Source organism: Oncorhynchus tshawytscha, linkage group LG25 (genome assembly GCF_018296145.1).
Source record: "Oncorhynchus tshawytscha isolate Ot180627B linkage group LG25, Otsh_v2.0, whole genome shotgun sequence".
Lineage (NCBI taxonomy): Eukaryota > Metazoa > Chordata > Actinopteri > Salmoniformes > Salmonidae > Oncorhynchus > Oncorhynchus tshawytscha.
The window spans coordinates 2,019,216-2,040,035 of NC_056453.1; the positions used below are offsets into that span (position 1 = coordinate 2,019,216).

General features: G+C 41.7%; 2 protein-coding genes across 5 annotated transcripts in view; both read right to left on the reverse strand.

The window, feature by feature from the left end:
• ccdc186 (coiled-coil domain-containing protein 186) overlaps positions 1–20,820 on the reverse strand; it is a 1,196,038-nt gene that overhangs the window by 1,085,300 nt on the left and 89,918 nt on the right. The gene's annotated exons all lie outside the window — the stretch shown is intronic.
• LOC112220359 (neural cell adhesion molecule L1-like protein) overlaps positions 5,176–20,820 on the reverse strand; it is a 50,117-nt gene continuing 34,472 nt past the window's right edge. For all 3 annotated transcript variants that reach the window (XM_042305874.1, XM_042305873.1, XM_024382216.2), the window contains 3 exons: positions 8,530–8,661; positions 7,685–7,757; positions 5,176–6,409 (listed from right to left, as the gene is read on the reverse strand). In XM_042305874.1, coding sequence (XP_042161808.1) covers positions 6,202–6,409; positions 7,685–7,757; positions 8,530–8,661 — 413 coding nt within the window. In that variant the 3' untranslated portion in view covers positions 5,176–6,201. The remainder of the gene's footprint in view (positions 6,410–7,684; positions 7,758–8,529; positions 8,662–20,820) is intronic.

Below are 20,820 nucleotides of genomic sequence, written 5' to 3' on the forward strand. Positions count from 1 at the left end.
ATCAATTTGGAGGTGGAGGGTCCGTCATGGTCTGGGGTGGTGTGTCACAACATCATCGGACTGATCTTGTTGTCATTGCAGGCAATCTCAACGCTGTGCGTTACAGGGAAGACATCACCCAGCCTCATGTGGTACCCTTCCTGCAGTCTCATCCTGACATGACCCTCCAGCATGACAATGCCACCAGCCATACTGCTCGTTCCTGCAAGACAGGAATGTCAGTGTTCTGCCATGGCCAGCAAAGAGCCCGGATCTCAATCCCATTGAGCACGTCTGGGACCTGTTAGAACGGAGGGTGCGGGTTAGGGCAATTCCCCACAGAAATGTCCGGGAACTTGCAGTTGCCTTGGTGGAAGAGTGGGGTAACATCTCACAGCAAGAACTGGGAAATCTGGTGCAGTCCATGAGGAGGAGGTGCACTGCAGTACTTAATGCAGCTGGAGGCCACACCAGATACTGACATTTACTTTTGATTTTGACCCCCCCTTTGTTTAGGGACACATTATTCAATTTCTGTTAGTCACATGTCTGTGGAACGTATTCAGTTTATGTCTCAGTTGTTGAATCTTGTTATGTTCATACAAATATTTACACATGTTAATTTTGCTGAAAATAAACACAGTTGACAGTGAGAGGACGTTTCTTTTTTTTGTTGAGTTTATATACATATATATATATATATATACATATATATATATATATATATATATATATATATATATAATAAAGTCTGCTTGAAAATACATGGCAATACTTCAATATTGCAATCTAGTCATGATCCGCAACACCTTGACCTTTGAAAAGAATAATGGCTAAATATTGCACAATACAGGTGTGCAAAGTTCTTTATGAGTCTTACCCAAGACGACTCACTGCTGTAATCACTGCCAATGGTGGTGGGGCGGGATTTTGATTAGATTGTTGACCAAAAAAATAATTTAAATTAAATCAGTGGCAGGGTAGCCTAGTGGTTAGAGCGTTGGGCGAGTAACCGAAAGGTTGAAAGTTTAAATCCCCGAGCTGACAAGGTACAAATCTGTCGTTCCGCCCCTGAACAAGGCAGTTAACCCACTGTTCCTAGGCCGTCATTGAAAATAAGAATTTGTTCTTAACTGACTTGCCTAGTTAAATAAAGGTAAAATAAAAAATCTATTTTAATCCCACTTTGTAACACAATAAAATGTGAAGAAATCCAAGGGGGTGTCAACTTTCTATAGACACTGTAAATCCCGCCATAGGCCAAAAAGGTTGATTTATGATATTGCAGTACATACTGTAAGTGTGATGACAGTATACAGTATATCAGGCAGTTTTATCCAATGCAACTTATAGTAGTAGTATGTCCATACATTTTCATAATGGTGGGAAACAAACCCACACCCCTGACATTGCAAGCAACATTCTTCACCAACTAAGCCACATAGGGTCATAATCATATATTTCTACATATCATTCAGAAGAGCAGAGTAACAGAAGACCAGGCCAAATGAATTTTAGATCGACTGGGGCAAGCTCTAACCGCCTCCTGTTCATAATGTGTTTCCTGAAATGTCCAGCAGTGCCTGCAGCAGGATTTATGCAAGAAATAGGCCGGGGAATAAAAGTTTTGCTCTATATTTTGTGTTGTTGTTGCTGCTCACAGGGAAAATGTTGTTGATGAATGAAGGAGTCATACAAAGTGAGTTGCTAACAGCTCCATGAGACCTGAGGACCAATTCCTTTGCAGCATGAGTGCGATATGTTGAGATCATTCCCTTAGATGCCCCAGCTGCATCAGAGCTTTGAGTGAGTCACAGGCCTGCCTAGGCATTACCATTTTTGGTAATGAATCACCTCTTTACAGCTCACAGCACTTGTAATGCAGGATTTCCTTACTTTATATGAATATGGGCTGTAACTAACTCTTGCTAAGACAGAGTGAGAGAGTAGTCATTTTACTTGCAGAAAATACTGAAATGATAGGCTGCATCACATCTGGCCGTGATTGGGAGTCCCATAGGGCAGCGCACAATTGGCCCAGCGCCGTCCTGGTTTGGCCGGGGTGGGCCGTCATTGTAAATAATAATTTGTTCTTAACTGACTTGCCTAGTTAAATTAAGGTTAAATTAAAATACAAAAAAAATAATATATAGGTACTCACTTTGGAAATCAACCTGTTAGGCACATATTATGTTTCTGTCTTCAATTCTAACAACACATTACATTTAAGTAAATGGAAATAATGAAGCAACAAAATATGTGTAATTTCATTTAACAATGACTTTCAGTCCTTTCAAGTCCCAAAGACAATTTAAACCATGACCGTGCAAAATGGATGAAAAAGTTTACTCCTTCCCTGGCAGACATTGATAGTTTCTACTGTTTCCAAATTGTTCCAATGTGCTTGAAGAGATATAATGAAACTGAAACAAAGCATAAAAAGTTACATAATGTTCTCAATTATTTCCACAAATTGGCCTCATAATGACAATGCCAGTATATCAGCAAAAACATTGGTCAGTTCCAACATTAAGGATTTAACGTGCTCTCAGAAGAGGTGATAATCACATCTATAGTACAGTTCCTCTGGAGGCTGCAACCTGAATATCTGAAACAACCTAGAACTGGTGACACAGGAAAGGATTTATATTGTGGGAGAGACCATTTTTCCTCTCTACTTAATCCAGCCATTTGTTCCTGTGCTGGGCCTTCTAGGCAAATGTTGACATTGACCCGAGTTTTATTTATTACTTTCCTGGTGAATTAGATGAAACGATGTGGGAGGGCTTTGTTAGAAAATGCTCTCTGGGGCTCTTAAAGGTCCAGCTTGTGCTCCGAGTCATTGACCTCTCCTCTCCTGCATTCATTCCTCAGTAGCTTCAGCAATACTAGCACAGGGGCTCAGTCCTATTCCTGACAGTCAATTACATTACACTAGAGGTAAGGGAGCACAATGGAGTGGGTTATTCACAGCCCAAAACTTGCTGTTTCATCAACATTTGCCTGCTGAGTCCTAAAGAACACACGTGGTCATTCACACAGGAGGGAATGTGACTTGTAAAGCTCAGTCAAACAGAAACAGGCCAGTTCATTATGACCTGAGTAACTAGGGCCCTCTCTCTGGTATCTGCTTATCTCATGTGATTATAGCCTTGTTCCTTTATCCACTGGCTTAGACCACCCCTTTGATTTCCCATGTTTATCTCCTGAGGCACAAGTTGTTTTAAAAAACCTGTTAAAACCTTTTTGGGATAGGGGGCAGCATTTTCACTTTTGGATGAATAGCGTGCCCAGAGTGAACTGCCTCCTACTCTGTCCCAGATGCAATTTATGCATATTATTATTAGTATTGGATAGAAAACACTCTGAAGTTTCTAAAACTGTTTGAATGATGTCTGTGAGTATAACAGCACTCATATGGCAGGCGAAAACCTGAGAAAAAATCCAACCAGGAAGTGGGACATCTGAGGTTTGTAGTTTTTCAAAGCTTGGCCTACCGAATACACATTGAGATATGGATGAGGTAGCACTTCCTAGATGGCTTCCACTAGATGTCAACAGTATTTTGAAACTTGAATGAGGATTACACTATAAAGGAGGGGCTCATGAGACCTCTTTAAGTCAGTGGTCTGGCAGAGAGCCTTGGTCTCATGACACGCACTCCTGACAGAGTTACCTCGCGTTCCAGTGCATTTTCTGAAGACAAGGGAATTCTCCGGTTGGAACATTATTCATGTTTTATGTTAGAAACATCCTAACGATTGATTCCATACATCTTTTGACATGTTTCTAAAGGACTGTAACGGAACTTTTCGAGTTTTTGTCTGGATGAAGTGCCTGCGCCTCATGAATATGGATTACTGGGCTGAACACGCTAACAACAAGTGTCTATTTGGACATAAATTATGTAACTAAATTTGTTGATTCCAAAATGGCGGATATTCCTCTGGCTGTTTTGGGCTCTGAGTGCCGTTCTCAGATTATGCTTTTTCCATAAAGTTTTTAAAAAATCTGACACAGCGGTCGCAATAATTAAGGAGAAGTCTATCTTAAATTCTGTGAATAACACTAGTATATTTTATAAATGTTTATTATGAGTATTTCTGCAAAATCACTGGATGTTTTGGAATCAAAACATTACTGCAAGTAAGGCGCCAATGTAAACTGAGATTTTTGGATATAAATATGCACATTATCGAACAAAACATACATGTATTGTGTCCTATGAGTGTCATCTGATGAAGATCATCAAAGGTTAGTGATTCATTTTATCTATATTTCTGCTTTTTGTGACTCCTATCTTTGGCTGGAAAAATGGCGGTGTGTTTTTTCGACTTGGAGGTGATCTAACATAATCATATGTTGTGCTTGAAATCGGACACGATGGGTAGATTAACAAGATGTTTATCTTTCACTCGCTGTATTGGACTTGTTAATGTGTGAAAGTTACATATTTTAAAAAAATAATTTGAATTTCCGCTGCGCTTGAAAGGTTAACAACCTTGGAGACAGAACTTAAAGTGACACCTTTTCAGATACAAATGTCCCCCCCCACCATTCTACAGTTATTAGACAGCTAGATGCTTTTATTGTTTTGGGCAGCCCTCCTAACCCTCTGTTAGCCCCCTAAGATTGATGTCCACGCTCGCACGGAAATGTAATTAGCATAATACACAATTCTGTCAGATCATTTTTTTTACATTGGATGTTTCTCAATTCACCGCACCCACCTATGTCGCCTTTTGCTCTATGACCTCCACAAGTGTCAGGAGACTCGTCTGAAGACACTGGAGCCGATCTACCAATTTTAGTCTGTAGCATCTGAACTGTTTCGATGGGCTAATAACAGTAACACCAAAACTCTTTTTTTCATCCAAACATTTTTTTAATATATATTTTTGATACTTCAAGAGGTCTTAAAATTCTAAATCAAATAGCTAAATGATCCTTGGTATGACCTTCCATATAGCTTAGTATATGGTTCGCAACTTGAACTACCGTCTCCTTGTTCTTCTAGTTAGATAGCTAGCTAAGGAGTGGATTTACTAATTTCACTATATGGCATGTTGTAATGACATTCAAAAGCTTTCTGCAGAAGCAGAGTTCATTACAAACCCCAAAGCACAATGTATATTTACGTTGAATTATTCTTTCTGTATGCAGTTTAAAGATGGACAGTCAGTCTATAGCCAATGGTAATGAAAAGTTAAACAATTTAATAACATCAAAACATCCACAAACATTCTTTAACATACAATAGCTATATTTGATGTATTTGTACAAAGATGCAATCAAAGGCGATCATCATGGTAACATTTAGGTTGACTTTCAAACAGGTTTACTATGATTACTTTTTTGGAGTTGAATGGCATTGTCTACAATGACATGCAAGTTGTAATGAGCAAGGCTGTTCTAAGAACATGGGAACAACATTAATGCTTTAATTGGTATTTTGATGAGCTAGAATAGATCAAGTGGTAACTCGGTTGATAATTGTCTGTATGTTATAGCGAGCTGGCACATAAAACCACTGAATCATAACCTCACTGTGGAAACAACAGAAGTACTTTCCTGTTATCAACTGAGAGTTCTCAGAGCCCTTGCCTTAGATCTTTTGGCATTTCATGTGATATAACTGAGGCATCTGTTTTGTATTGTTATTTTGTCATGTATAAAACCAGGAAATAAGTTGATGAACAGCCTTTGTACACATATTAAAATCATATTTAATGAATGCCTTTCAAATATAAAATGCCAATATTTGCTTCAACTGAAACAGGCTGACATCATCTGCTCACATACATGTGTAGTTTGCTAAATGATGACTGGGCATGAGAGGTCTGGTAGTATAAGACAAGGATCAATGTGGACTGGAGATTTCTTTTTCTTCCTTTTTACATTTGAATTGATTTCAAACAGTTGCTGCATTTGACAAAAAAATGCAAAAAGCCTCAAAGGTTTTCACTGATTTGCAGTAATATAAAACACTCCCACATACAATAATATATACACATTTGGAAATTATGCATTCTGTTACAGCTTGATAAAACAAACAGCTTTATAAAATGAAGATGGCAGTGCAGCTGACAATGACACATTACATTTGACATTGGATTGTGATTGGTACGGATTATGTCATCTACTTACTTTATGTCCCCTCCCCTCCACCAGTCTAATGAAAGTATTGTCCTAAGGATGGATGATGGACCGTTTTCCTTGCTCTCACGCTGTGCTCTGATTCGTGGTTCCTTTGACTTCCATGGACCCCTTCTTTTCTTTGCGACCTGCGTACTCGCCGATGAAGGAGCCATCTTCGTTGAACTGGATGTCCTCATCCCCATAGTCCACCAGGCTGTCCCCACTGCCCTCTGCTTTGATCTGTCCGCTCAGAGAGTGCTGGCTGCCCTTCAGTGGCTTCTCATCATTGTCACTGTGTCACAACATGACGGCACAAAGACAGGGGATTTCAAAACCACCTAATTTCACTCATGGCTTAACTCTATGGGCTTTATTGTTAAGGACAGGGACACAGGCAGGTTTGAACCCAAAGAGCTTAAATGAAGAGCTTCGGTGATTGGCAGCAATGTTTACCTCTGACTGACAGACGGATGAAAAATGATCAGATATGTGCACTAGTAAAGGGGACTCCTGTCAAGTGTACTTAAACCCTACATGTACAGTATATCAATGTATGTGACAATGAATGGGATAATTAAAAGAAGATGGGGTATTGATTTGGCTGTCAGGCTGATGCAGATGTCGACCGTGCACATGCTGCAGTCACAAGGTGCATTTTAACCCTGTCTGTATGGGGAGAGATGCTCAAGCTGTAGTTTTCATTGAATTATTCAACACGAGAGTGATCACATAAAGGGTTGATTGTATAGACTAATGGTTTGGATTGGCATCATGCTGCTCCTACATGGTTAATGATGGTGAAGTCAGGTGCTTCAGGGATCTGAGCATTTATTTATTTTGGAGTAAAAATACAATAAATGTGCTTTCCCGTGGTCTGACATTGGGGGCCATATATTTTAGGGACCAGACGCAACATTCTACTTCACAACTTTACTGTGACCACATGATGAAGATGTCTAGGCTACTTCTGATTCATAACTTCAAGTTAGAGTGTGAGACTACTGATTGAAGTGAAGTGTGGGTCTCTGAGTTGCACTCTGTGAGTGTGATCTGAATCGGACCAGTGAAAGATTAATGAATTGAGCACAGATTTTACTGCCCCGGAGATGAGCTGCATTCAATTACACAGATTGGTTTTAGCCTCCTGCTGGGTTGTGTTGTGGCCAGGCAGCCTTCCTTCATTGAGTTCCATTCAGAAACAAATAGTAACATCTGAACAATGAGGCTGTTATTGCTAATGACCTGAGCTCTACCAGGACACATCTACCTAATAACAATGCACAATATAGGGTGATACCACATCAACATCACTGATGTGTAAACAACAACGGGGGTATTTGTTGCTGTTTATCACATCATGTTTAGAGTACATGTTACTCAGCCCATCACATGTCTTGAACAGGGATGTCTGTGAAGGTCTGTGTTAAGCTCATGCATGTAGGGTTTTCTTTTTAAATCAGGAGAAATGCAGAGATATAATTATACAATGTGATACAATTCAAAACAAAGTTAATATATGAGCTGATTTCTGAATTATTGATACAATGGTGGTTGGTGGTATGATTACCTGTATTCACAGAAGGTGTCATCATGGATACCCTGGGACTCTAGGTCTGGATGAAGATCCTCTTTCTCCTTTACTGGTCGGAGAGAAAGATAAATGTTTAGGGTACCTTGAGTACAGTACAACATTCAATAAACAACTTTATACCATGTTAAAGACAAAGTAATGTTCTGCTAAAACACCTTACAAGTTCTCACACATTCATGAGTACAACATACTCAGTGCTTGATGTCAGCAACATTTACAATATGAGTAACAACTGAATCCTAATTTCAAAAGGGAAAGCTAACTATCAGTGAAAGTGCAGGAGGTAGTGTTTAATGAATGCATCACAGAACAAAGCCCTGGGATTTAGACTGTCTTTCTGATATGATAGGCGATTAGCTGAGCTGAACCTGGCGCTCAATAAGTGAATAAAGATGAAAGGTACTGTAAATGACCCCCTATCCCCCACAGACAGGACTGGCATTAAGATCCCCACCGCTGGCATGTGACCATAACATTTACATATCTTCTGTGTATTCTGTGCATTCTATGTTTTGTTATTCAAATGCTGCATATTTCAAATATGCTGTATTTATTTAAATGTTATAAATATAAATGCATATGCTCCCATTAATTTAAGTTCTCATTATACTGTAAATATCAGCATTGAAATGTTGAACATGATGATGTATATTTCTACTACTAATAATATATCAGCTTAAATATGTCTATAATGGTGTCCAGAGTGATCATTTCTCTTTGGTAATAAAGACTCTAAATGGAAATATAATTATGCCTAGTGCAGTGATTAGTTAGCATTCATAAGGTGCAATGTGTGTGCGTGTGTGTGTTTGAGTACCTACCGGAATATTTCCCTCCTTTATTTCTGTTGACAAAGCAGGCGATTAACACCATGAGTGTGAGGAGAGCCGCGACACACATCAGTCCGATGAACCAGCCCTGGGTAGAGATTCCTCCATGGATGCTTGCCAGACCTGAGGAGAGGAGAAGAAACAACAACACTTTGACTTTGACTCTGCCTTTCATGAGGACACTTGACTGAATGTTTACATCGACAAAGTCTATTGGATGCAGAGGCAGCAGGTGATGTTGAAATGGAAATGTACCAGTATTAATATTAAACAGCTAATCCGCTTGTCTAATTAATCAACTGAGGAGGCTGTTCAAATGGAATTCCTTTCACCAAGTCACAAAAAAAATATTAAAAATCCTATTGACACAGAGAACCATGCATGATACCTTGAGACATGTTCAAGGACATTGGTGCACCTGCATACTTAATAAAACTTCAATTGGTTATGGTGATTGTGTGTGTAGGGATTTGATTGGGGGGTGGGAGAGCTTTTTCTTCTTTTCCAATAGCATCCCTGCTCACTTTAGCCCTGGTCCTGATTACATATTCAAAAATACTAGTATTATCAACCCAGTTGTTAGTCATAAGGCGCACAGTGTACACAGTCCCAAGCTCCAGCCCCTCAATCACGTGGAAAGTCTTAGAGGAGTTAACTGCCTCAGAGATATTCTAGTTACCTTTACCTAGGTGCACAATCAGGGAGGGTTAGTACTCATGAGTGGGGAAGGGTTAAAGGGTTATTTACAGAGCGTTCGATGAAACAACACAGGACACAATTTCTAGCATGTAACGGTAGAACTGTATGGAGATGTCTCAGATGTTACCAATACATTCAAAATCACCTTAAAAGTATATCGCTATAAAATATATTACAAATGGACATAGAAGTAATGTGCTTACGGTTGTTCATATATGCAACATAAGACTCCGTTTGTTAGTTTCCTGGAATTCAACTGATGTTTGCAAAGTTGTCACAAACTGAGGATCTAATATTCAACAGGGCTGTGACTGACAGACAGATGAAGGAGGAAGAGGGGATCCATGGCAGAACAGTAAAGGATTAAGGACAGTACACACAAAAAACATGGATCTAAAGCTGGCCAGGGACTTGTTGATGAAGTCAATCCATTTGCTTATGCACATACAGTGCAGTATATAAAGTCTAACATATGTGTCTCATGTTTAATACTACTGGAGGATATAGAATGAAGGCTTATCAATAACTGGCACATTTCCTGAATCACTTGTAATGAAATTGACAAAGGAAAAGGAAAGCCAAGGAAAGCCAGCAAAGCTGAAGAGAGTATGTGTCCATTGAAACATGCAGACTAAATGAACAATTCAAAACCCTGCTTATTCATTGTGTTCATTTTCTTAATACAACTGATTGCTATCGCTTTCAAATCGCATAGATTGTGCTTCTCTCTACAACAGTATACATTTCGACGGAAATGTTAAATATCAGGGGTGAGCAGAAGTCCCTGTGCCTCACTGCAGCTTAACTCATGTACACAGCGGTGCTGCATACATTAGACAATAACAGACTAATAAAGTCTCTGAAGACTGACACTCCAGGAAATCAAAGAACCACTGCAGCTGGAGGGAGGGTGAGAATAATGCACCACTTCAAATTGCAAGTTTGAAAAGAAAGGTTGCACAGCTTTGGTACGACAGGTCAACGGCAAACAATCCCCTTCATCTCCATCAGGCAAACATGCAAATCTTCGACTGTGTCTCCTGCTCAGGTGTTTGCTCAGGTGATAATTCAGAACACAAGGACACCTGTGTCTGGGCTGCCCATCCCTGTGAGCACAAATGACACACCATGGGTAAAGCTGGTGTATGACTCTGTAACTATGGTAATTCCCATCATTTGCTTAGTATGATTATTCTAAGTGACGAAAAATATCCCAGGGCTTGGCGTGTCTGTCATTGCACTGCTCTGCCTGGTATTAAAGGCTGCAGAAAGCATCTGTTGCCACAGCAGGGAGCGCAGCCCTGGCCCTGCCACAACGCCTGCAAAATGGCTCTTCAAAGTCAGGGAGATCTTTTAAAGCTGAGCCCAGTACACTTAAATATTCTGATCTACAGCTATCAACAGTTTCCACTTATCCACTTATCTCAGTTTCCCCTAAATATCACCCTCTCTGTAAGAGCTCACACCTCCTGCTCCTCCTCCTCACTCGGCCTGACTAGGCCTACATTTCCTCCAGCTCAAATATTGCTACTGTATGGACATTTGCTTGTCCAACAGCACTATTGTTGTTTCCTCAGTTGAAGGTTAAATGAAAGTGGCAAGTGATGGTTTGGTCAATATCTTGCTGTGTAAAGGAGGACTTTGGCCTAACAAATCAATTAGACATATGACAAATATGTCTAATTGATTTGTTGGGCCAAAGTCCTCCTTTACACAGCAAGATATTGACCAAGCCATCACCAGACATTTCCATTGAACCTTTTTGAACTACACTCACACCTTCAGGTATGGAATATATTATTTATTTAACTAGGCAAATCAGTTAAGAACAAATTATTATTTACAATGACTGTTCCTAAACAGTGGATTAACTGCCTGGTTCAGGGGCAGAACAACAGATTTTTACCTTGTTAGCTCAGGGATTAAATCTAGCAACCTTTCAGTTACTGGCCCAACGCTCTAACCACTAGGCTACCTGCCGCCCCTTAAAAAACAGGACTGTCTCTTAATGAGTTTGTTGAGATGTTTGCGGGACTTTAACTCAACATCAATTCTTAAGCTAGTTTTTATTGATTGAAGTTAAGCTCAAAATAGAGAAGAGTATTTTTATCATATGGTATCACTAGAGTTTAGTGTTTTCACTACAGGTGGCTGGTGGCACCTTAATTGGGGAGGACAGGCTCATAGTAATGGTAGGTACGGAATAATTGAATGGTATCAAACACATCAAACACATGGTTTCCATGTGCTTGATGCCATTCCATTCTCATTTATTATGAGCCTTCATCCCCTCACCAGCCTCCTGTGGTTTTCACCTATGGCTATCATTGCCATATTAAACACAATTGGTTATATGAATACCTATGTTGGAGCGGGTGAACTTGGCCATATGGGAGACTGTAGTGCTTGGATGTGAGGGGGAGGCAGACTGGCCTGAAAAGGAAGACACCTGAAGATTATTGGCTATTTTTTGAGTCAGGGAGCGGGAGCTACTGTTTACTGACTAATAAAACTTTTAGTACGCTACAACTACGGGTATAGTGGACTAATGTGAATTTTTAGTCTACAGATATGTCTCATATAAAAACTAGTCTGGGTGGTTACTACTACAGAGCAAATGAAATCAAATCAAGCTTTATTCATACCACACATTTCAGACAAGGAATGCAATGCAATGTGTTTCACAGGAAAAAACTAATACAAAACAATAAAAACAAGGCTGAAATATTTACTACACAACAAACAAAATAATGAAAAAACTGAATGACTAAAAATCACTCTAAGGGAAAAAAAACATACGTGTTTTGAGATGAGCTTGGGGGTTTGAACTAGAAACCTTCCGGTTACTAGTCCAACGCTCTAACCACTAGGCTACCCTGCCGCCCCGACTCTAAGAACTAAAGGTATCCTCTCCATGCATCTTGGTCCTAGTCTTTGGGAAAGTTAAACGGCCAGTGCCAGAGGACCTGAGAGACCTACTGGGTACATAACTTAAAAGAATGTCTGACTTTTAATTGGGGTGCACAATCGTGGCTTGAGCAATGAATACCATCAAACAACAAGCAAATAAGGTCTAATGTGTGGTTAGAGGTGATCATTGGTAATGATTTATACTACAGGAAGGGACTTTTCCTCTGTTGAAACAAAGACGTCATCATTTGAACTTTTATTGACACTACAATATACAGCATATGCACGTCTGATAGCCCTCCTGTATGCTGTACCTAAAGCTTAATTTGATCCCTCTGTTTGTAATACGTGTGACATTGAGCCTAATGTTGTTGGAACAAAAGTCAATATTAATTTACAGATTCACTAATGAGACTGGATTCATGTGAATTTATAAACGAGATCCTCATTACCATTGTTACTGCAGAGAAACCCACAAACTTTGTCTGAAAACAGCGGAGTCTGTATTGGTCTACTAATGAACAGAGGCATCAGAGTGCTCAGCGCTGATGGCAAGGGCACGCAACAGAGAAGGGCAATTATTCACAGATGAGGGGAGTATCTGCATCATCTTAGTTCCTTATTTGCGTGAAATATTATGTGTCTTAATGGTTGCTGACATCAGACTTGTTTTCTAAATGCCTGCTTGACCTAGTCAACCATGCAGGAAACTGGGCCAGGAGCTGCTGTCTCCAAGATTCACCTCCCACCTGTATTTCAGCCCTTTATCCATATTCATGCACTCACAACTAGTTTATGTTAAAGAAACTGCATACAGTATAGCTTATAGAAATCATACTAACAAATATCAGAAGAATAGTCTTTGTCAGAAATGGAATGTGAGAGCTACAGTACTACTCAAGTATCCACCAAGGATTTGATACAAATAATTCATGGATGACTCATGCAGAAATAAATCAATGTAGTTATTTTGCAGAGAATATACCTGTAGGGATGATTTACATCAGTGTTAGACTACAGAAGTTGCTTTGTGCTGCACATAAACAGAAATCTACATACTGACAGTTGATACCACTGTGGAAACTAGTGAGGAGACGGAAAATAAGAAAGGAAAGCATTACCAAGCAGATACATGTATGGAAAGTGGTTTTAGCTTCCACACCACACAGTGAACGTATCATCAAGAAGATGGATACCCACCTGACGGGCACACATTATTATCAATTGCATAAGTTAAAAGCCTTACGTACTTCAGCATGGCACAGCAAGAACATGTGCTTACACCAACTGCAATATAAGCATGAAAAATATGCATAATGTTTCCCTACATAAATGTGATGGGAGATCCAAACATGTATATTAAGTAGATTACAACTCAGGGCCATCTCCGTCTTTCCTGAGTTTACAGGGTACATATTCAAAACAATATTACATTAGTCACTTTACCCCTATCTATACTGTATGTACAGAATATATTCACAGCCCTTGACATTTTACACATTTTGTTGTGTTACATCCTGAATTTAAAATGCATAAAAAAAACAAGAAATAAATGTGTTACTGGCCTAAACACAATACCCCATGACGTAAAAGTGGAAATACGTTTTTCTAAATGTTTTACATTCATAAAACATGAAAAGCTGAAATGTCTTGAGTAAATAAGTATTCAAGAACCCCTCTATTATGCAAGCCTAAATAAGTTCAGGATTAAAAATTTGCTTAACAAGTCAAATAATAAGTAGCATGCTTGAAAAAAGCAGACATTGAATATCCCTTTGAGCATGGTGAAGTTATTCATTACAATTTGGATGGTTTATCAATACACCCAGTCACTACAAAGACACAGACGTCCTTCCTAACTTAGTAGCTGGAGAGGAAGGAAACCGCTCAGGGATTTCACTATGAGGCCAATCGTTACTTTGGAGCAGTTACAGAGTTTACTGTCTGTAATAGGAGAAAACTGAGGATGGATCAACAACATTGTAGTTACTCCACAATAACAACCTAATTGACAGAGTGAAAAGAAGGATGCCTGAATACAAAGTGTTAATTTTGGGGCAAATACAATACATTACTGAGTGCTATGGTTGAATGGCGGGAACGGCGACAGACAGACAGCCCATCTCAGTATGGAGTGCAATTCACAATGCATGTAGACCTATCATCTCATCATGGTAACTTTTTTTCTTGTGACAGGTAGGCCTACATTTGTTCCAGCATTGCCTATACTACAGTAATATAAAGACCGAATGCACTTACTGACCGAATGTAATTTACTGTACCCATAATCATCTGGCTTTCGGGGGTCACCTTGTTTTTTAATTGTGAATGTCACATCTGCTCCTGCCACACCCCCTAGTGGACATCCGGTGTCACCTTGACCTGCAGCCACTTCTCCAGTACACTCTCTCTCTCTCCCTCCCTTTCTGTTTGTTTGTGATTGTGTGGTTGGAGTCAGGTGTGCTGGAGCCAGAGCGGATCCTCACCAGCTGCAACCCCTTCCATAATCAAGATCTCTACAAATACTCAGTCCTGCATCTTCCACTCTGCCAGATCGTAATCTCTGCTCAGTCAGTTTATGATTCTACCTATTTATGATTATTCAAGACCCTGTTACCCTGCTGTGTCTGTTTCCCTGCCTGACGCTGTTTATCCTCTCACTGCATTGGATTCTCTCCGGACCTGTTTACCCTGTTCCAACCCAGCTCACTCCAACCTCAGCCTCCACATTAGTTTCCTACCACTCATCTGAGCTTCCCCAGATCTGCACTCCATATCTCCCTGTGTTACAATAAATACCTTGGTTTATTCATCCCTGTTTCTTGGTCTGAGTCTGCTCTTGTGTTCCCCTGTGCTGCTCTGCCTAACAGTAAAGTTTTGTACTTTTTTAATTTGCAGCTGCAGACTTTTATAATAGCCTATCACTTGAATATCATTGCTTTAAATCAGTGCACATATGAGCACTCTCTCACAGTCTTCCTCTCTCTCCATTAACACCATTCAAATGGCATCCAAAATAGACAATCCTGTTCTAGATATATACATAGATGTCCTAGCCTAACTCTTTCAGGTAATACATTCAATGCAGTATTAGCCTTATATTTAGCTCATTTATGATGGGTTGTGCATTATAAGCTTCTAATGTATAGCCTCTGTCTCTTGCACAATACCCAAGCACCTGTGCTCCGCTGGCCTCTCTCCTTAACAAACCCTCCTTAGCTCTTGGAGTCCCATGCAGGAAAAGCTAGACTAGAATAGCCATTTTTGTTTAGTTTTTGCATTTCTTATACCAATAGACTATTCGAAGAGGGACGCAAGCTCTTTTTACTGAATGTTAAATACAGCAGCCAATAGAACTCACGGATAGTTTGAAATAGTGAATACGCTATGGCGGTAGGCTATAGCAATTATGTATTCAGACCCCTACCCATTCAATCTTTGTGACGAGAAATTAAAGCCTTCTGCATCTAATTCTAGTTCTATATTACTCAAGGATTTCATTAGAATGATGAAGATAAGGACAACAAAACATATTTCTATTAACTGTTGAAAGTGAGGAAGGAACAAAGCAACAATAGAGAAAGAGGGGGTAAGCTAATAACATGAGGGGAAATATTATGAAAGGTATATATACTACTTATACAAATAGGCTCTATTATATTTCAACGATATAATCAAATTTGCTAGCCTATACTTGTAACTATGTATACTGCATGTGCTGCACCAGAATCACATGTTCTCTTCTGCTTTATCATGGTTTGAAAGATGTGCGTAATTCCAGTCAATATAATACAATAAAAGTTCACACTCAAAAATGTTAGCCTACTTGGAGCTAGATTAATTTATTTACCCAAGATAGCATACAGCTAGCTACATCCATGGGCTTTTATGTTTTTCTGTTGAGCATAATGTGCAGTAGCCTACACATATATGTATTGGATAAAGAAACAATTATTTGGTATTTTTTGGGCTTGGGCTCATTAAATGTTGTTAATGTATTTAATATATGGTTCATCGGGGTCAGGTAGCATCAGGTTTGGATTTTCATGCTGAACAAAGCTCCAATCAAATCCAGACATATTTATATGCTTTATAATGCTTTTGAATGACACTTTCGTTTTGGCGGGCACATTTGTAAAATACCGGGAAAATATTCAACCCTACTGAGTACTACTCTCCATAATTTCAAGCATAGTGGTGGCTGCATCATGTTATGAGTATGCCTCTAATGGTTAACTTCTTGGATATAGGGTGCGCTCTTTTAATTTATGGATAAAAAAACGTGCCCGTTTTAAGCGCAATATTTTGTCACGAAAAGATGCTCGACTATGCATATAATTGACAGCTTTGGAAAGAAAACACTCTGACGTGTGAGTGCCACAGAACTCATGCTCAGGAAATGAGCAGAATTTTTGAGGCTCTGTTTTCCATTGTCTCCTTATATGGCTGTGAATGTGCCATGAACGAGCCTAAGCTTTCTGCCGTTTGCCCAACGTGTCTGCAGCATTGTGACGTATTTCTAGGCATATCATTGGAAGATTGGCCATAAGAGACTACATTTACCAGGGGTCCGCCCGGTGTCCTTTGTCTAAATTGGTGCGTAATCTTCAGCTGCAGGCATTTTCCCATGGGATTCAGAGGAGAAAGCACACTTCCACGAACGATATATCATCGAAGAGATATGTGAAAAACACCTTGAGGATTGATTCTAAACAACGTTTACCATGTTTCAGTCGATATTATGGAGCTAATTTGGAAAAAAGTTTGGCGTTTTGATGACTGAATTTTCATTTTTTTTTTGGTAGCCAAACGTGATGTACAAAACGGAGCGATTTCTCCTACACAAAGAATCTTTTTGTACAAACTGAACATTTGCTATCTAACTGAGAGTCTACTCATTGAAAACATTCGAAGTTCTTTAAAGGTAAATGATTTTATTTGAATGCTTTTCTTGTTTTTGTGAAAATGTTGCCCGCTCAATGCTAACGCTAAATGCTATGCTAGCTATCAATTCTGTTACACAAATGCTTGTTTTGCTATGGTTGAAAAGCATATTTTGAAAATCTGAGATGACAGTGTTGTTAACAAAAGGCTAAGCTTGAGAGCTAGCATATTTATTTCATTTCATTTGTGATTTTCATGAATAGTTAACGTTGTGTTATGCTAATGAGCTGCGGGGATAATTACACTCCTGGATACAGGTTTTTTTCCGTAGCTAAACGTGATGAACAAAACGGAGCGATTTGTCCTAAACAAATAATCTTTTTGGAAAAACTGAACATTTGCTATCTAACTGAGTCTCCTCATTGAAAACACCTGAAGTTCTTCAAAGGTAAATTATTTTATTTGAATGCTTTTCTTGTTTTTGTGAAAATGTTGCATGCTGAATGCTATGCTAAATGCTACACTAGCTATCAATATTCTTACACAAATGCTTGTTTTGCTATGGTTGAAAAGCATATTTTGAAAATCTGAGATGTGTCACGCCTTGGTCTTAGTATTTTGTGTTTTCTTTAATTATTTGTTCAGGCCAGGGTGTGACATGGGTTTATTGTGTTGTCGTATTGGGGTTTTTGTAGGCATTGGGATTGTGGCTGATTAGGGGTGTGTCTAGCATAGGCTTGGCTGCCTGAGGCGGTTCTCAATCAGAGTCAGGTGATTCTCGTTGTCTCTGATTGGGAACCATATTTATGTAGCCTGGGGTTTACTGTGTATTTTGTGGGTGATTGTTCATGTCTTTGTGTTTGCACCAGATAGGGCTGTTTCGGTTTTCACATTACGTTTATTGTTTTTTTGTAAGTTCGTGTTTCTTTATTATTTAAATAACATGGATTGTAATAGCCACGCTGCATTTTGGTCCGACTCTCCTTCAACAGACGAACGCCGTTACAGAATCACCCACCACCCCCTGACCGAGCGGCGTGGTAACAGGCAGCGACAGCAGGAGCAGCGAAAGGAGGAATGGACATGGGAGGACGTTATGGACAGCAGGAGTATGGAGTATACGACTTGGGAGGAAATAGACAGGTGGGCGGTCGACCCAGAGAGAGTGCCGGAGCCCGCCTTGGATTCGCTGGAGCAGTGCGAAGAGGGCTATAGGAGAATGGAGTCGAAGAGAAAGACACGGCGGCGCAGAAAGAAACCCGAAAGTCAGCCCCAAAAATCTATTGGGGGGGGGCTCAGGGAGAGAGTGGCAGAGTCAGGAGTCAGACCTGAGCCAACTCTCCCTGTTAATCGTGAGGAGCAGCGATCAAAGGACTTCTGGACTTGGGAAGAGATATTGGACGGAAAAGGACCATGGGCACAGCCTGGTGAATATCGACGCCCCAAAGAAGAACTGGAGGCGGCGAGAGCGGAGAGGCGCTGGTATGAAGAGGCAGCACGGCGACGCGGATGGAAGCCTGAGAGTCACCTCCAAAAATGTATTGGGGGGAGCTCACAGGGAGTATGGCGATGCCAGGTAGGAGACCTGCGCAAACTCCCTGTGCTTACCGGGGGGCTAGAGAGACCGGGCAGGCACCGTGTTATGCTATGGAGCGCACGGTGTCTCCAGTGCGGGTGCATAGTCCGGTGCGGTACATACCAGCTCTTCGTATTGGCCGGGCTAGAGTGGGCATCGAGCCAGGTAAAGTTGGGCAGGCTTGGTGCTCAAGAGCTCCAGTGCGCCTGCACGGTCCGGTCTATCCAGAGCCACCTCCACACACCAGTCCTCCGGTGGCAGCTCCCCGCACCAGGCTTCCTGTGCGTGTTCTCGATCCAGTGCCACCAGTTCCAGCACCACGCACCAGGTCTTCAGTGCGTCCCACCTGTTCAGCACAGCCAGAGCCATCCTTCTCTCTAGCGCTGTCGGAGCCTCCCGCCTGTTCAGCGCAGCCAGCGGTTTCCTCCTCTCCTGCGCTGTCGGAGTCTCCCGCCTGTTCAGCGCTTCCAGAGCCTTCCTCCTCTACAGCGCTGCCGGAGCCTCCTACCTGTTCAACGCAGCCAGAGCTGCCAGTCTGCATGGAGCTGCCAGTCTGTATAGAGCAGCCAGAGCTGCCAGTCTGCATGGAGCAGCCAGAGCTGCCAGTCTACATGGAGCAGCCAGAGCTGTCAGCCTGCATGGAGCTGCCAGTCTTCATGGAGCTGCCAGTCTGCATAGAGCAGCCAGAGCTGCCAGTCTGCATGGAGGAGCCAGAGCTGCCAGTCTACATGGAGCAGCCAGAGCTGCCAGTCTACATGGAGCAGCCAGAGCTGTCAGCCTGCATGGAGCAGCCTGAGCTGTCAGTCTGCATGGAGCAGCCAGAGCTACCTGTCTGCATGGAGCAGCCTGAGCTGTCAGTCTGCACAAAGCTACCAGTCTGCATGGAGCAGCCAGAGCTGTCAGTCTGCATGGAGCAGCCAGAGCTGCCAGTCTGCATGGAGAAGCCAGAGCTGTCAATCTGCATGGAGCAGCCAGAGTTGCCAATCTACATGGAGCAGCCAGAGCTGTCAGTCTGCATGGAGCAGCCAGAGCAGCTAGATCCGCCAGTCAGCCATGATCTTCCAGATCTGCCAGTCAACCAGACTCTTCCAGATCTGCCAGTCAACCAGACTCTTCCAGATCCGCCAGCCAGCCAGGATCTGCCGGAGCCAACTACCTGCCTGAGCTTCATCTCAGTACTGGGCTTCCTCTCAGTACTGGGCTTCCTCTCAGTACTGGGCTTCCCCTCAGTACTGGGCTTCCCCTCAGTCCCGGGCTTCCCCTCAGTCCCGGGCTTCCCCTCAGTCCCGGGCTTCCCCTCAGTCCCGGGCTTCCCCTCAGTCCCGAGCTGCCCCTCAGTCCCGAGCTGCCCCTCAGTCCCGAGCTTCCCCTCAGTCCCGAGCTTCCCCTCAGTCCCGAGCTGCCTCAGTCACGAGCTGCCCCTCAGTCCAGTGGGGTTCTGGGTGAGGACTACGAGGTCATGGTCGGCGGCGAGGGTGGACTATCCCAGGACGCAAGGGGGAGGAACTAAGACATTTATGGAGTGGGGTCCACGTCCCGACCCGGAGCCGCCACCATGGACAGACGCCCACCCGGACCCTCCCTATGGTTTTGAGGTGCGTCCGGGAGTCCGCACCTTGGAGGGGGGTGTTCTGTCACGCCTTGGTCTTAGTATTTTGTGTTTTCTTTAATTATTTGTTCAGGCCAGGGTGTGACATGGGTTTATTGTGTTGTCGTATTGGGGTTTTTGTAGGCATTGGGATTGTGGCTGATTAGGGGTGTGTCTAGCATAGGCTTGGCTGCCTGAGGCGGTTCTCAATCAGAGTCAGGTGATTCTCGTTGTCTCTGATTGGGAACCATATTTAGGTAGCCTGGGTTTTACTGTGTATTTTGTGGGTGATTGTTCCTGTCTTTGTGTTTGCACCAGATAGGGCTGTTTCGGTTTTCACATTACGTTTATTGTTTTTGTAAGTTCGTGTTTCTTTATTATTTAAATAACATGGATTGCAATAGCCACGCTGCATTTTGGTCCGATCCTTGCTACACCTCCTCGTCCGAGGAGGAGATAGAAGAAAGCCGTTACAAGATGACAGTGTTGTTAACAAAAGGCTAAGCTTGAGAGCTAGCATATTTATTTCATTTCATTTGCGATTTTCATGAATAGTTAACGTTGTGTTATGGTAATGAGCTTGAGGCTGTATTCACGATCCCGGATCCGGGATGGCTAGAATCAA